The 17,746-nt window shown below is 44.8% G+C and overlaps 1 protein-coding gene across 4 annotated transcripts in view; it reads left to right on the forward strand.

The window, feature by feature from the left end:
• RUNX2 (RUNX family transcription factor 2) overlaps nt 1-17,746 on the forward strand; it is a 222,535-nt gene that overhangs the window by 147,466 nt on the left and 57,323 nt on the right. For all 4 annotated transcript variants that reach the window (XM_032463183.1, XM_032463184.1, XM_032463186.1 and 1 more), the window contains one exon: nt 3,110-3,283. In XM_032463183.1, coding sequence (XP_032319074.1) covers nt 3,110-3,283 — 174 coding nt within the window. The remainder of the gene's footprint in view (nt 1-3,109; nt 3,284-17,746) is intronic.

Raw genomic sequence — 17,746 nt, forward strand, 5'->3', positions numbered from 1 at the left:
TCCATTCTTTATTGCTTTCTCCTGCTTGGAAGATCTGCTCTTTGGCCCTTTAGATGAGATCTCCTTCTCCCTGTCCCAGGGCAGAGCCCCATGTCCTTGATTTAAGTCAGCGTGCCCTTTGTCTTCTGAGTTCTCCGTTTCTGAAGGGAGCGCTCGGGTGCTGAGGATTGAAGTACATCTTCTTTCAGCCCATCATCCGCGTGTTACTCTGATGTGGTTTAGTGGTGGCAGGTATTCGTCACGGTTGAAAGATGAAGACCCCGTTGGGCTTTTGCTCTTCATTCTGCCTTAAGGATTTTGTTGTGGTTGCAGTGGTGGTGGTGAAGGAGCAGCCGTTCTACAAGGGAAAACACGTATGTTTTTTGTGTGTATGCAGCTGCAGAGAGATGTTCCCTGAGTTACTGGAGGATGTCTGTAGATGCTTGGTAGCCAGTCTTTGAAGATCATTTCCAAAAGGTCATTGAGGCTTTTAGAATTTCACCTGCTGTTAAATTTCTCACCCACATCAGTGCTCCTCCAAGGCCTTTATTCTTGCCTATGACCTCCGATTACTGCCCTGTGGCACCGGACTTAGAGAAGACACACATCCATATTCTGAGTTCACATCTTAGACGATCTCCATGAAAACCTAATGAAAGGGCTGTAGAAAGCAGAGGCTAGGCTTATTAAGTTTTCTCATGACCCATGGCCCACAGGAAGTCCCAGGATATAAAGGAACCACGCAAAATCATGCAGCTCTCCCCTCAGCCCTCAGGGAGTCTGCCATTCCAAAAATATGGCCTATTAAAAAATAATTTCCAGGGACCATTCCATAAGCTTTCTTGTTAATATTTACAGCTGTATCAACACCACACCAGTGCTTTTTTTTTTTTTTTCGGTATGTGTAGGAACAGAATTGGTAGATCTCAGTGTGACAAGTACTGTGTCAAGTACTCATGAAACTCGTAAGACACAGCAAGATGGATTGATGGAAGTTTGTTCAGGGTACTGGGATGAGCTGTTAACTTGGCAATTGAATCCTTGCTGCTGCTTCTTTCTGCCTTGAAAACCAGCCTGACACCTCCCAGGGCTTGGTCCTCAGGGGCCTCACTCAGGCGAGTCCCCCACAGTAGCTGGGTGAGGAAGAGGAGAGAAGCGGGCATGCCAGCATCTGTGCCACAGGATGAGTGGAAAGCCCAGTCCAGGAAGACTCGGACAGCATCCTGGTCCAGCAGCATCCTGGTCCAGGCCTGGCTAGTCAAGAGCTGAGCCCACGAGCTAGTTGTTTTATCTCTGCAGGCCTTGGTCAGTTCATCTATGAGCACCTGACTTGCTGGGGCCTAGGAGCTGTTTTGGGTCATCTCTACAGGTTCTTTAGATTTCTCAAATCTATTTGGAATCTCAATAAAAAGTCGTAAATGGTGTGGAAAACAACCATGAACAAACAGGAAGTTTCCGCAGTTTTCCTCTGATCATTTTTCTCCACGTCTTAGACCCCCGTTACAGCACATGCCCCGCAATGACACTGGCAGGAAATAAGGTGGTGGGTGCATTTGAGTTAGTGGGCCCAGTTGGAACTTGTTTGGCTGTGGAGACAGCTACACTCATGTTACCAAGCCTTGGCTTCCTGTCTGTTTTCTTTGGGCTGGGTAGGCAATGAAAAAGGAGACAGGAAAATACATTTAGGGGCAAATAAAATAAGGAATTTGTCTTAGGAAGACAGCTTATAGTTGGGAAATTCTAATGTTCAGCTTAACCCTGTCCTGATACATTCCTCCTGTCGCGTACCTAAGTGGGAGATGAGGTGTTCTTGTCGCTTGTAGGACATACATGTCCATTCTAGAAGGCTCTTAGTAATCCTCCTGCAGGATTTTCTCCTGTTACGGATAATACTGTGGATGCCCTTAATTTTTCTTCAGAGGGCAGATTCCTATTCTGCCATCATCTTAAATGGCTCTTCTTTGAATCAGCTTCAGTTGCTTAACATTTTACTAAAATGTTGGGGCAACATACTAAGGCTTCACCAGTACAGACCACGGAATGAGGAATCTGCAGTACATTTCTGACTGGGCAGTAGGCAGGCGTCACTGCCTGTCCCCCACAGCACCACTCTGCTGGAATACACCCATCTCATGTCACACCAAGATTCAGGTGTCTTTCTGTTACCCCAGCACCAAGGCAATACCACCAGACCCTTTGCTAAGAGTGATTTGAGGATATTTTAAAAGTTTTAGTCCCTCAGTTATATTTCAATTTGCATATTTTTTCAATATCTAGAATCTCCTTGGATTTTACACTTGAAGAAACTAGAAGAGAGACCGAGTGGTTTCTTTCTGTTTTGTTTTGTTTGGATAATAGGTTCTTACATTCACATGGTAACCCAAAGGGTATTTTTCAGTTTCTCTGACAGAATCCCAGTACTATATTTAAAATAAAAAAGCATCCTCTCTGATTTAACATAGTCTATTAGGTGCTTTCAGGCTTTAGGGTATCACAAAATAACCATGTTCCTCTTGAGGATTTGAATTTCCTTGCCTGTATTTCTGTTGTTTTCCTCTTAAAGGAGTTCTCAATTTGAGTTTTAATTTTTTTGAAAAGAGTCTCAGTAAGGTACCGTTGTAACATAAGAAAGAAACAGTCACATGTGGTCATCGTGAAATGCCCCTTTGACAAATGTGTTTGTTTCTGCCCCAAGTCTGGCGCCATGTGTGTCCCATGAACGGACTCTGAACGTCCAGTGGAGGCTTCCTCCTCCATGAAATGAGCAAACACACCCTGGGACATGTTCCTTCACCCTTTCCATCCTCACTGAGAGGCCAGAGGGGGTGTCCAGAGTGTCCCTGTGGGCTCCAGCGTCCTGGCCCCACCAATGATGCTTGGCTCTGAGTCACCCACTGGGCCCCTCAGCTCTCCATTCATAGAACAGAACCAGGGATGCTTATCACCAGGTGATACTTATAAACCCATTTGAAAGGGAAGGCATTATACAGACACTTCACTGTAAATATCAATATTGAAAATTCCTTGGCTTAACTACCCCACCCCCCGTATGTATGTTCACGTATCTATTTAGCATGGTCAATTGTTCAGCTAATTAATATGCTTTTATTTTATGATTTGCTGTTTCCAGGGCACAGACAGAAGCTTGATGACTCTAAACCTAGTTTGTTCTCTGACCGCCTCAGTGATTTAGGGCGCATTCCTCATCCCAGTATGAGAGTAGGTGTCCCGCCTCAGAACCCACGGCCCTCCCTGAACTCTGCACCAAGTCCTTTTAATCCACAAGGACAGAGTCAGATTACAGGTAAGACAGACTCATAGGTTTCACTTGCACAGACTCTGGCAGCCTGGGGGTGAGGGGCTAAGAGATGAGATGTGTTCACTGCAAAACTCCTGGAGCTGGGAAATGGCTTATGATGAAAGAATCGACACTTGAAGATGTTGACCTTCTTCTTTTTTTTTTTTTTAAATGAACAACAAATTCCAATATTCAATAATTTGGGGATAAAATTTGGGGGAAGTTTCTGCTGATGCTGTCCTCTGTAGCGATGGCGGTCCGCACACTGGTGAAATGGTAATACCACGCTCTCTGGGAGAATGTTTGTTGTAAGTTTCTATATCGTGTCCAGGTGGTGCAGGGGATAACATCACACCCTCACTATTAAAAAAATTAGTGTTACCGTCTCAGATTTGGGCTTAAATTTATTACATGTATAACTATTTCATTAAGTTTGTTTAAAAATTGCCCAGGGCTAACAGGAAACCTTGATTGGTGGTTATAAGGCCGGGCCAGCGAGTGGCTCATCGGGCAGACAGAATTCCCTTCTGATTCACATTTAGCTCCTGTTCCTCCCGCGACATTTCTCTTTTTGCATTCTAGCGTGCTGCTGGCTTCACCCTTCTTCTTAAAAAAGAATATCAGCCTTGCATTACAGACTAATCATTCACATTTGGTGCGTTAAGACTCCCAACTCTTTTTTTTTTTTCCTCTGCCCCACTTGGGCATAAATAGATCTTACTATAGGACTAGTCTGATTGCTTTTATGTCATGGTGACAAGAGAGTGTGCTAATCATCATAGCTCTTCAATTTGCAGATCGCAAGTATTGAGAGCCGAAAGGAACTCACATGTCATCCAGTTGCTATTGTTGGCAGAGGGGCTAGACCAGAGGGAAAATAACTCAAAACAAAATGTACAGTAAACTCTCAACGTGGACCTTTTCTCAAGGTTGGGTTTTTTTTTTTCCTATGGTGGTTAGGTTTTGAGTGTCCTTAATGGTTTATAAACATAACTGTCTATAAATGAAATGACCTACCTTTTCTTCTCTCCTGCCCACTCAGGTGTATGTCTTCTTGGATATTAACTTAGGTTTCTGTGGGTACATGTGTATTAGTCTGAATATATGGGTATGCCTGAGTATATATTTTTTTAAATAATATAGAATTATAAAAATTAAACATCTAAACACTGAAGAGAACCAGATATGTGCATAAGGGGAAAACCTTGGAACTCTGTGAAGAACAGCCATATGTTAGATTTAAATAAACCTCCAAATGTTGAAATGTAGGAATCAGGTTAATGTGCTCACTAGACATGTGTCCTTCCTAAAAACGCAAGGGTGAAAGTCACACTAACTTGTGAATTTGAAGCTTGTAGCTGTAGGTTCAATGGCATTTAAAGTAGTGGACTTTATTTTTTTTTTTAATTGAGATACAGTTGATTGACAGTGTCATATTAGTTTCAGGTATACAACACAGTGATTCAAAAATTTTTATAGATTATACTCCATTTATAGTTATCATAAAGTATTTGTTGTGTTCCCTGTGCTATGCAATATATCCTGTAGCTTATATATTTTATACATAGTAGTCTAAGTGTGGGCTTTAGATCATTGATCAAGGCTCATAATAGCTGTGCTTTTGTCTTCGTAGTAATCTTTAGACTCTGTGTGTATAGAAGCATTTGTGTATATATTTATATGTGTGTGTGTGTGTGTGTGAATATAAGATTTGTAAGGGTCTTATGGTAACTAGTAAGATAAATACAAGAGAAATATATGTTCTATGTTTTGGCAGCCCCTGGGTTCTTCAAATGTTTGATTTCTATAGTTGAATCCTTAGGCATGAATTATTTTTTGCCAATGACTAAAACCTTTAAAATGGCCTTCGGAACCTGTGTGTTCCTAGATTCACGTAAGAAGATGCTTTTCTCAAGGCTTTGTCCTCAGACCTAAAGATGACATTGTAAAATAGAGCCAGAGGGCACTTTAGCATCTGAAGGGCCCATAGGTGTCATTACCCGAAAGGCTGGTGAAAGTTGTGAGGAGGACCCACATTTGAGCAGCAGCCCCGCCCCAAGATCTGCTCCCACCGGAGGCTCGGAAGGTCAGGCTCCCTGCCTGCGGTTCCGCAGCAAGTGAGTGACAGAGCAGAACGCGGTCTCTGGATTCCTTGTGCAGTGTGGTTTGCCTTACACAGTCCCATGCTGCAGTTCCATCACGATCGTTTAAAAACAATATTTAAATATTTACTGGATATACTCCTAAAAGAGAAAATATAAAATGAGTTTATTTCTGGATTCTGATAACTTTCTGGAATTATGTAACAAGAATATTAGCTCTCCATTTAGCCATTATGACAGCAGTAGAATTGATTTATAGATCAGTCTTCTCTCTCTCTCTCTTTTCTTTTCCCCTCCAACATCCGCAAGGTATTGGGCCCAACAGCTTTTTCCAACTTTGCAGATTCGCACACACATTAGTCCTGCGCCTCCCCACTCTTGGCCACGTGCACTTTCTTTAAATGCCCCTATGTTGTCAGTGAGATAACACAAGTGTCTACCCAGAACCAAGGATGTGCAGAGTTCTGCACCTGAGAACCCAAGAACACCCAGAGTAGCAGCAACTTCAAAGCGAATTGGATGGATTTCTTTTTTTTTCTCCCTGGATTTACTTTCTTCTTTATTTAATACATATGATTTAGAGTGGACCCCACGTAGAGAACTGGGTCTGAGGGAAAGCAGGGGAGAGCAGAAAAGCTCTGTCCTTGAGTTAGAGTCTAACTGAAGAGAGTTATGTTCCCCAGCCCTTGCATGACCGCAGCCTGTGCCCCAGACCATAATGCATACGTCTTCTCTCTGTTCCCTGTCACTTAGGCTGGTCTATCTACTCTGGCCTCTTTCTGTCAATAAGACCCACCCATCCTTCCATCCTTCAAGGTCATTGTTATCTTCCTCAGGAAAGAGTCTTGGAACCTTGGAACTGCCTCTCCATCCTCTAAGCTTTAGTAGAGATTGCCTTATTTAATACCTTCTGTGTATCTGCTTTTGTCCCCACCCCACACTGCTAGATTATAAATTCTTTGACAGAGTTATTCAGGGGATTTATTTTCTTTTGTGCCTAGCACAGTGGTAGCTAGCATCTCATTAAATTCTCAATATATAGACTCACAGACATAGAACACAAACTATGGTTACCAAAGGGGTAAGGGGTTGAGGCAGGGAGGGGAGGGATAAATTAGGAGTTTGGGATTAACATATACACACTACTACATATAAAATAAGTAAACAATGAAGGACCTACTGTCTAGCACAGGGAACTATATTCAATATCTTGTAATAACCTATCATGGAAAAGAATCTGAAAAAGAATACATATACATGTATATGAATACCTGAATCACTTTGCTGTATACCTGAAACTGACACAACATTGTGAATCAACTAGACTTCAATTAAAAAAAAAAGAAAAGTAAAAGATGTTGAATGAATGAGAGTTTAGATGAGAAGAGGTTGTTGCAGGCAGGGCTAGATCTTCATACCATGTTAGTGTTAACCGTTCTTTCAGATTTCCTCTCCCAGGGAGACGTTGCTCCCTTGCGGTGAGCGGTAACAGCGGAAATCACACTTCAGTATTACACTGACACGGCTAAACCTTTTGGTTCCATTTCAGTTTAGGAGCTAACATTTTCGCATGATGACATTTAAATTCTCCTTGTGAGCCTTGCCTATCACAGGTTTTGCAACTTCTTTGCAATATGCCACACCTGCATTTTAGTTCACGTAATCCTTTGGATAAAAGTATTTGTAACAGAAAGGGCCCGGTGACATCTCATTGGCTTGGCTCTCTTATCTCAAGTGCTCACCTCAAAACTGTAGGTCATGATCACAGGTACACGGTCACTGCTGGGTCTGCCCGCTTGCCAGCACAGAAAGCAAGTCAAACTCCCAGAAGAGCGAGATGAAATTAGGAATCATAAACTGAGAAAGTCATCAGCATTTAGTGTTTCATATGAGTGTCTCTCACAGTTCCTAGGGCCGAAGGGCCTGGCCGTGCGGGGGGCCGGCTTCTTTGCGGTGCTGCTCTGACGTGTCCCCCGTCCAAGTCTTTAATGGCCTATGGTCTTTATGCCTCAAGGGCCAAAGACCTCCCCACAGCTTCCTGTAGCTCCTTTTTGTCTTTCAGACATCTGTTGCCTGTCTCTGGGCGTCGGGAAGCACCTAGTCTGTCACAAATGTCCACTTCTTCTGATTCAGAATGTGGAGGTAGCAGCGGAGCAGAGATACTATGGGAGGAGATATCGCTCTCAATACTCACTGTTTTGAACCTGATGCTCTGTGGATGGGTGAGCGGCATCTAAAAAAAAGAAGCTGACTCAGGCCCTTGGTAGATTGATTGGGAAATTCATCTAACCTTTGGGGTGGCCGTTCTGCTATTCTGTTATTCATTCCCTCAAAAAATATTTACCAAGTGCTTACTGTCTGCCGGGCATTCGTGGAAGTAAACCAGATAGTTACAGTTTCTGCTCACAAGAGGCTGACTTTTTAGTGACCTGTAGTCGGGGACTGGGTCAGTAAACATACACACAAGAGAATTTCAGATCATAAAAGCTTTGGGAAGATGAATTAGGGTAATGAGAGAGAGAGCAGGACAGGGAGGGAAGAAACTAATCTTGTGGGAAGCTGGGACAGGGCTCTTTGAAGAGGTTTGAGAGCCTGTGAGGAACAGCAGGAAAGTCAGGCAAAGGCTGTCAGGGAGCATTGAGTGTGGTGTGCTCAGGGGATGGCAGGGGCAGGGCGGGGAGAGTGGGGTGAACTAGGGGAGCAGGCGGGGGCTCTATTACAGAGAGTCTCCCAGGCCCTGGTGAGCAGCGGGGTTTTGTTCTGGTGGTAGTGGGTGCTATCAAAGGATGTGAAGCAGGAGAATGACATCACCTAATTTTTATGTTTTTTTAAAATTTTGTTTTTTATTGAGGTATAGTTAATTTACCATGTTAGTTTCAGGTGTCCAGCAAAGCAATTCAGTTACACATATACATATATGCATATATTCTTTTCAGATTCTTTTCCATTATAGATTATTACAAGAAATTGAATATAGTTCCCTGTGCTCTACAGTGGGTCCTTGTTTATTGATCTTGTACGTAGTAATGTATATCTGTTAATCCCAAACTCCTAATTTATCCCTCCCCAGCCCTTGCCCCTTCTAATCTCCATGTTCGTAAGAACTCACTCTGGCTGCTGTGGGAAGCGTGGATGGTAAGGGGGCAGTGACAGGAGCAGGCCTATCATTCAGGAAGCTGCTGCTGTCGCCCAGGAGGGAATTCAGGATGGTCACGCTTCTCCTCTTCCTTCAGAACTCAGATCAAGCGCTGGCACCTCCGTAAGGCCTCTTCCCACCCACCCAAGCTGAGTCTAAGGCTCCCACACCACCGTGGCACGTAGTGACAATTATTTTGTGTACACCTCTGTCTTCTCCATCAGACTTTGAACTTTCAAAATCTAGGGCCATGTTCTTTTGGTCTTGGCGTCTTCTGCTGTGCCTGTTGCTTGGTGACTTCTGGTTTGGTGATGAAGGAATTTGGTTGTTGGCTTCTTCAGGAAGTGTGGCCTGGTGTTATCCTCGCCCTGTTATTTTTCCAGTACCTATTTGGCTGGATTACTGTGAGCTGCCACTTACTGACTGTGTGATGTTCTGATGAGGCTGACGTACGCATTTCCCACGACAGCTCTATGAGGTGGGTGGCATTATTGTGAAAACCAGGGGACAGAGGGGCTGAATAACTTGCTCAAGGTCCTGCTGACAACTAGTGAGTCATAAATACAGGAATTAAGGCTAGATCTACATGGCTGGAGGGTCCTACGCTCCTAACCACCCTGCACCCTTGGGAGGCTGAAGTGTACTTCTAACCTGGCCCAGCTTCCTCCCATGTCAGCACCCAATGACTTTCATCTGTGTAGCCCTTCACCATTTACAAACTAGTTTTACATAAAGTTCTTATTAAAGCCTTAAAACAGTTCTGAAAAGTACGTATTTTACGGATGGAGGAAGTGGACCCTTCAAGAGATGGCTTGCAGAAGTCCTGTTGAGCTAGTGCAGTTGACTGTGAGTTCCAGACCCTTAGCGGGCAGCCAGCCTCGTGGCTGTTGAGTCTGGCCTGTTGCTGACAATCTCAGGGACCTAGGGGACCTATTTCTTTTTCTTTCTCCGCTGGATATTATTTAGGACCCTCAGTGATGATACATTCATCAAAGGGATGCATTAGGAGCATCAGAATTATGGTTTATTTATTTATTTTTAATTTTTTAAAGTGGCAGTTTTAATTAATTTATTTATGGGGGGAGAGATTTTATTTATTTGCTTACTTAATTTTTAGTGGAGGTACTGGGGGTCGAACCCAGGACCTTGTGCATGCTAAGCACTTGCTCCACCCCTGAGCTGTACTCTCCCCCTTGAATTATGTTTTAAAATGCAACATAATTGTTTTTGATGAACACATGACAGTTCTATGAGCCTCTGTTCAAGGTCACCTTTCTAGGGCTGTCTTGAAAAACAACTTGGCAGGCGTCATGTAGCACGAGGACAAGCTTCTCTGCAGTCACCGTGACTGAAGGGAAGTCGTCCCCGCCCAGCTCCAGTCTGACCCTGTGTCCCGGAGGCACACATGCCCCCTTAAGCATCAGGAGGATCTCGGCCAGTTGAGCTTCCGCTGTGTCTGTGTTTGGATGTCTGAGCCCTCAATCCTCCGTGCTTGCCCTGAAACATTTACTAGCAAAAGCCTTTCAGAAATAGGGGAGCACAGCTGTGATAGGTGTCTCAAATGACTGTCCTATTCAAACACTGAGTGGCCATGCGATTCTTTAGTGGGAGTAGAGTTAGGAAGTGAAGTGGCTTGAGTGTGAGAGAGGATGAACCCACAAGGGGCACAATGACTGTCACTGAGCAGGAAGCCTAACTGGGGGCCATCAGTGTGTGAAGAATTGTAGGGGTAGAGGCGTAGTCAAACGAGGTCTCCTGCTTGGTCCTACGCACCCATAGGCATCCTATGTCCTAAGGAACTGAAGTCAAAGGCACCCTCAAAGGCAGGTGGTTGGAAGTACTTCTACTTTGGTGGTGGTTTTCATTTCTGAAGTCACTGCAACATCTTGTCTTCTTCCCTTGAGATCCTTTGGGGAGGATAGCCAAGAAGATGTGCTGCTCCCTGCATACCTGTGAGTAGGAAATCTCTTTGGAGGAGGTTGCTGGTTATAGTCCTTCTGAAAGAAACAGCACAAGTGCTGGGTATGAACACAATTTCACATCTCCTTGACTCTGGCAGCCACCTTATAAGGAAGAGCAGAGTTCGGGTCCAGACCATGCTGGCTTTGAAGGGTAAAGCTCAGTACGACCCCATGAAGGCCTGGCCATCAGCAGGCCATGTTGTTGCCGCAATTGCTGGCAGCATCCACGGATGAGCCCCTTCAAGGTCACTGGACTTCTGTCAGTTGGAATTCTCTTATTAACTGAAGATGCTCTGGCTTTATTATGCTTTTAGAGAAATGCAGGAGGGGTCATGTTCCAAGAAAAATCAATTTCTTGAGTTCCTAAATCTCATCTTTGTAATTTCCTCCTATCTGGAATAGAAGACGCAGAGTTAATGTCTAATTGTGATAAAGATCTCCATCTCCTACATAATGCCTCACTTCGCCCTTCTCCAAGACTGTCCATTTCTAGCCTGACTTAAGGACTCTGCCCAGAGGAAGTCTTCCAGGTTTCTTTCTCTCATTCTTTTCCAAAGCATCATCTTTCTCTTGTTAGTTTCACATTTAGTTTGAGCTTTACATACATGCATATCATATGTATATATGTGTACACACATGTATGCATGTCTTCCTCCTTCGCTAGTTGCCTGGGAACCTTTCTCACCCCTTTTTACCTTTTGTAACAGACTCTTAGCAGATGGATCAGAGTAAATGTCTACTCTGAATGAAATATTTAACCTCTGGGGCAAACCCAGGAGAGGGGCGAGTCAGGCCTGCAGTTTGATGAAACGGATGCTCTGGTGGTGTATTTTGATGTTTAATTGTAGATGGGCACCCAGGGCTTCAAACAGAGAGTTGGTGTATATTGTACTATGGGGTATTAATAGCAACAACAATATATTACAGATGTTATCAGTTTAAAAAGTATTTTCATTCCTTTTTTTTTCATTTTAATATATGCAGAAGTATTCCAGGAATAAAGTTGTTTGGCACTATTCCCAGTTAAGTCCATCAGATTCTTTCTGGGGCTTTGTTTATTTTGATAAGGACTTGCTTTTTTGACTGTTTAAAACCAATTGGTTGGAACAGTCTTTAAAGGACAGATTCCTCAGAAGAGTCAGTATTGTGAACTCCATCCAGCTAATAATAAAACTTAGGTTCTAGAACTCTCAGGACTGAAATTAGAAATTGGCCCAGGAAGGTGAGATCTGAAGGTGGTTTTGGGTGGGGAGGGGTAAGGGTGTAGGGAAAAGGGCTAAGAAGAATAGTACACCTTTGGGGCAGTCACCAAGGTGAGTGGTGGGAGAGGAAAATAACTTTGGTTGAGCATCACTGAGGACTCAGGTGAGAACAGAAATACTGGGAAGAGCCAGTCAGCACAGGTGCATGGTTCTCTCCTGCAGTGGTTGCAGTTTGTGAATGGGAGCTGGCCCTGGCGTGATGGATTGTCAGTGGGAAAGACAGCTTCTACAGGACTCGGTAGGACTCGGTACAAGTCAGGGAAACAAGGAAGATATTGAGCTGCTTACCAATGTAGGGGAGTGTTCTGGAGGTTTGGAGCTTAGGGTAGAGGTGGAAGAACTTCTGAAGAGGAGGTGGCTCATCTCGGGACCTTGGAGAATGAGCAGCAGCCACATGGAAGGGTTAGGATGAAGGAGCTGGGGAAATAGGGAAGTAGGTGTCTTACGGAAAGGTTGAGCGTAGATGGGAGTTCTTGGCCATTCTTTAACCAGTCCCCTTGTGACAGATGGAGGCCCCACACCTGGCCCTGTCTTCTCCAGTGCTCCAGCATGACACCACCCCGAGAAAACACAATCCTCTACCTCTGTCTGACCAGGGCAGTAGGAGTCCGCTAGTACTCTGTTCATACAGCCCAAGGTTGTGTTAACTTTTTGCCATCCCATCACACTGTGGCTTGCAGTCCACGAAGAATTCTGCTCTTAGGGCAGGCTTCCCCCAGTCCTGTCTTGGAGTTGACCAAGTGCAACCCTGTCCTTTTGTCCTTTGTCAGTTTCATCATGTCTCTTTTATCTCCTCTTTCCATCTTGTAGGGATCTTTTATAGTTCTGGTTCTTCATCCAGTGTTTTGGCTGTTCCTCACAACTTTGTCTCCTCTTGAAGCATAGAAAGGTTGCTTCTCATTCTTCAAGACTCTGCTGAAGATGCTGGACATAACCATGACCTGTATCAACGACCACTTTCTGGTGGGCCTCTTAACTATCTTTACTTCCCATTAGAGGGAAGGCATATATCTTGTTGAGGTCAAGATACACAATAGAGGAACTTTCTTCTAATCTCTTGCTCTCACGATCCTAGGAAACAAGTTTTTAGTGAACCCATTCTGCTTTCTGAGAGCCACTGTGGGGATCAAGTGTGTGAAATGTCGATTGTACACAGGCTATTGAAAGTGACCCCCGTGTTCTTAGTGGACTGCAAGCAATGGCTCCAAAAAACTAGTTGGAGTTTAGATTTTACAAATAGCAATGCCATTCTCTGGATAAGATAAATGGGGTAGGAGAATGTAAAAGCACTGTCTACCGTGTAGCAAACTTTAAAGGCATTGTCCTCAAATAATTTAATAACTGTCACATGGAAGAAGAATCCCAGGCAGCGAAGCTAAGATTAGGAGTGAGTGGAGTTACAAGGAGATAAATTTTCCTTAATGTAAGGAAGAACTTGCAGACCCTGCTCTGTCAAATAGAAGCCCTTTGTCTTCCAGTCTCTACACATTCTTGCCGTATTGTGGGGCATAATTCATCTCGGAGCAGAAACTTGAGTTCATTTAAAGCAGTGGGTCTCTCTTTCTTATCTCCTTACCTCTCTTGGGCCTTAATTTCCTCTTAAGCATGTTTGTTCTGCTCGTATTTGAAGATCGTTCTTCTTGATAGGGAAGATTAAATCAAAGTTGTGTTGGGTAATTTTCCTTTCTAACTGTCATCAGTAAAAATTACACCCATTGTTCTCAAACTTTGGCGTATATCAACATCACTGAGGGGGCTCGCTAGACGTGCAGATGTCCAGGCTTTTACCCCTGAACCAGAGGGTATGAGGTGGCGCCTGCCCAGATCACAGCTGCAGGCCCAAGGCCCTTGACCGCGGGCTCACCTTGCGTGCCCGGAGCCAATCTGATCCAGCTGGGGCATCTCGGGAGCCTCATGCCCCAGGTCTGACGCTGTGTGAAGGCAGCTGAGTGCCTCAGGCTGCTTCCTGGTTCTGAGTGCAGCTCCTGGACTCCACCTGTGCGTCCATTTCAGCTGCTGTTTTCCCTACACACCCTTCTCTGTGTGCTGAGTCCTGAGCTGGACTTCTGCCCTGTTTCTATTATGATGCTGTCAGTGGGAGATTTAAAAAAAAAAAAAGCACTTCTGATTGCATCACCCTGTACTGAAAAACACCCCAGTGACCTTCCACTGCACCTGGGGTAAAGACCAACACCTCCGGTGTGGCCCAGCAGGTTCTGCATGGCCTGCACCCTCCCTGCCTGTTTTCCAGTCTCGTCTCACTCTGGTTTGAACCTTTTGCCTGTCATCCCACCACACTGACTGTCTCAGATCCTCAAGAAAAACCATACTGCTTTCATCCCAGGAGCTTGATACATGCTTCTCGCTCTGCCCAAAGCTTCTTCACCCGCCTGCTTACCTGCTGGACTTCTACTTGCCCTTCAGTTCTTGGCTTAATCATCATGTCATTACAGAAGCCTTCCCTTGGCCCCGGCACGGCTAGAGTCCCACACTGTACATTCTTACGATGCTAAGTCCATCTCCCTTTTAGCACCTGTCAGAGTTATGTGACTAGTTATTAATGTCAGTTTCTCCTACCAAACTATAAGCTCTGTGAGGGCGGGCAAACTCTGTATTCACCATTAGTGTCCCCGGTACCTGGCACAGTACCCGGGCAGTCATTCCATAAATATTTTTTGAATGAATAAATGGAGGGATGGATGGATGAATGCCTGGGAGCAGTTCTTAGAACCATGGATACTATTATCCATCTGACAGCAGGAATCACCATGCCTGGGGACCTTCTGTAACACCCCAGCTGCTGTATTCTGACCCCCTGGATGTGAATAGCCTGAACTTGACTTTACTGCACCCACTTCAATGCTGTGATTTGAACTAAGGTCACTTTTCCTGGTCAGCACCACATCTCAGCTGTCTTTCAAATGCTGGTCCTGTCTGTCTGTGTCTAGTTCCCTTCCCTCCGCTGACTTTACCACTGAGGTCTGGGACATGCCAAGGCTGAGGCCAGGTTAGGTGTGACGTATGGTACAGCCTCTTGTTTCTTCTGTTAGGCTTTTTCTTTTAAATAAGAAAATGCCTTCTTTTTCTGTAAGACAATTATGAGTTCCATCTAGCCCCAAGTTGGTGATACTGAGAAGGCACTTCTCAGAGCTTGTCTTAACAGCTTAACTTCCTCCCAGTTTTTCTTTTAACTTTTTGTTAGGGGATGTGATGTCTTAGGCTATAGCATCATTTCTCATTCTCTCCCCTGCTATTGTCTCCTCAGATTTACTAAGTCCCTCTTCTCCCATTGTTTGTATTGAAATATAACTTGTCATGCCTGGGGCACCCTGCATAGCATCCGGTTTTATCTAGACTGTTTGCTGCTATTTTTCCTCAAATTTCAGTCTCAAGCTCTGTGCATCGGTTGGCTTGGTCTTCTGCCAAATGCTTCTGGTAGCCACCTTGGTCAGTTTGAGAAAGTCCCTGGTGAGGATGGAAGGGGGGTCAAAATCCTGCCCTCGGTGTCTTCCCTGCTGATGTGAGCCCAGATGCTCAGGGATGGGACATGCCATTTGCCTCACCCACCCCGCCCCTCCCCTCCCTGTCAGCTCCCTTTCCCAGCACCTCCCACCCTGCCATCAGCTCAATGTAGCTTCAGTCATTTCTGTTGTGACTCCTGTCTCCAGAAAAGACTGGGGGTAGGGAGCCCAGTTTTCTGAGTAGTTAGAATCACAGCATTTCATAGAAGGAAAGCATCTTAGAGGAACCCATCCCTTCCCACCTTACACCTGAAAGCAGTTGATGCTCAGAGAAGGCGAATTATTGGTGCAGGAACTGCACAGTTAGTGCTGGAGCCTCCAGTCCAGGGCTCTCCCTGCACTTGGAGGAGCCTGTTTGTTTTAAGAACGTCATGAGAATTAGAAATGAGTGGGAAGGCTTGTTCTAAACATCCAGTCTAGTTAAAAGGGTTATTAGGGAAGACATAGAATTTAACATTTAGCATTTAGTGTAAATGTTTTGAAATGGGAACTAATGGACGTTAGAATGTGAGTGTATTTGCACTGTGAGTGACAGTAATATGACAGAAAGAGCTGAGGACAGGAAATGGTCAATCTGCCTCTTTCCATTAAGATTATTGACTTTATTTGACCCTGGTCCCAATTGAGAGGGATAATCTTCAACTTGTAGACTCTACGCAGTTCATTTTAAATACGCCAGTTTTCTCAAGAAATATTTGGAACGCTGATGAGCGGCAAGGCAGATGGGGGTACGGGGGGCATGCAGGGCTCTCTGAGTGCCTGGGGATCCCCCAGTACAGCAGGTGCTCACTGGGGACACACTGAGCTTTGGCAGAAATCACTGCCTGTTGTCCTGCGACGTGACCCAGCAGCCTGCCCGCCCCGCAAGCAGGAAGGGCCGTCTGTGGGCTGGTTCAGGCTTGGCCCCTTTTGGCTTGTTTCCTCCTGTCTCTGCCTGAAATTCAGCACCACATCCAGGGTGTGCCCTGTTATGAGTGGTTCTTAGGAAGCCGGCCCTTTCTTTCACACCCACATATGTGTTTGACCAAAGCATTTACCGAAGGGAACCTGTTAATGGCAGCTCCTGAGTTTCCATGTGTGCCTTTCCCTAGGCTTTTATAAAGCTCTCTGCCCACTCTGCTCTCCCCACTCAAACTTCTTTATTGGGAAAAGACTTCAGCCTGTTCTCCCAGAGTCAGTTCTTTGCCATCTGCCTTCTCCTTCCTCTCTTATCATGACCCTAAGTGTTCCGAATTCAAGTGTGCAGACGTGAACTTTAGCATTTTCAGTCACTTGAAAGTCTGGATCCTCTTCGAGCCCGTGACTCTTTACGAACCATTTTCAGAAATGCACGGCGCTGCTTCCTTTTCCCCATACCAGTTATTGAACTTCAGAAGCTCTGGTCCAACTCAGAGGAGAGAGCGTGCTTTCCCCGTGGCCGTGGGTGTAAGTAAGCGGTTGTCTCTGTTGTTGCCGGATGCAGGGGCGGCCTGAGACCTGTGAGCACTTCTTCCCCAGTCAGCATCAATCTTTGAGCCTCTCCTGGATATGTTGCCTCCTGTCCTTTTATGTTTGGGGGTTTCTAGAATGGAAAGCAGATGTGGCCAGTCTCTTAAGGAGCCTCCACTGAAGGGACAGCCCCCTAGAAGGAGATCCTGTAATGTCTGCACTGACATGGTGCTCCTTGGTTCTTATCTATCCTGAGAGAGCTCTTTCAAAAACACAGATGGGTGCTTTGAACGTTGTGAAACTCATTGTTGGTTATCTTCTAGTCTTACTTTCTCTAGCTGCTTGTGTAAGCTTTTTCAGGGCAAGAAATATCTTTTGTTTCTCCTCTGTCCCTCAGACACGGTGCTGCCACCCAGGCATACAGAAGCTGTTCTTCACAGTAAAAATGGGTAATTTGCTGACTCACCAGAATAGCATGTATAACTTCTCCCCCCCCCCCCAAAAGCCGTGTTAAGGTGGCAGTAATGACTGTTGGTACTTTGTGGGTGAGAAAGGGACAGCTAATTAAGCGCCTTGCCCTCAACTTCGTGAGTTGGGAGAGAAAGTGCAAAGTGTGTGTGGCCCCTGAACTTCCAGTGTTTTTTTATTGTATTTTTTAATTAAAAATTTTTTTTTGTTTTTTTATATAGTTTTTAGAGGTTACTTTCCATTTATAGCTATTACCAAATATTGGCTGTATTTCCCGTGCTGTACAATACATCCTATCTTCCACTCAATAGTTAATTTTCTTATAAGCTTATTGCACAAGTGTGTATGTGTGTGTGTTTTTTAAGTTGTGAATACAAACTTAGTAATTGGGAACAAAGGAGATACAAATAACAATTTCCCCTCTTTCTTGTTAATTTTTTTTTGAACAAAATATCTCACTATTGTCTGATTTTACTGTTTCCCTGAAAGCTTTTGTGTCCTCCAAAGTCGGAAGCTCTAAACAAGCATCTCCTGAGCCCTGTTTAGCAGGGGGGGAAGCACATGTGTCCAAGGCTCCCATCCCGTATCAGA

Source organism: Camelus ferus, chromosome 20 (assembly GCF_009834535.1).
Source record: "Camelus ferus isolate YT-003-E chromosome 20, BCGSAC_Cfer_1.0, whole genome shotgun sequence".
Lineage (NCBI taxonomy): Eukaryota > Metazoa > Chordata > Mammalia > Artiodactyla > Camelidae > Camelus > Camelus ferus.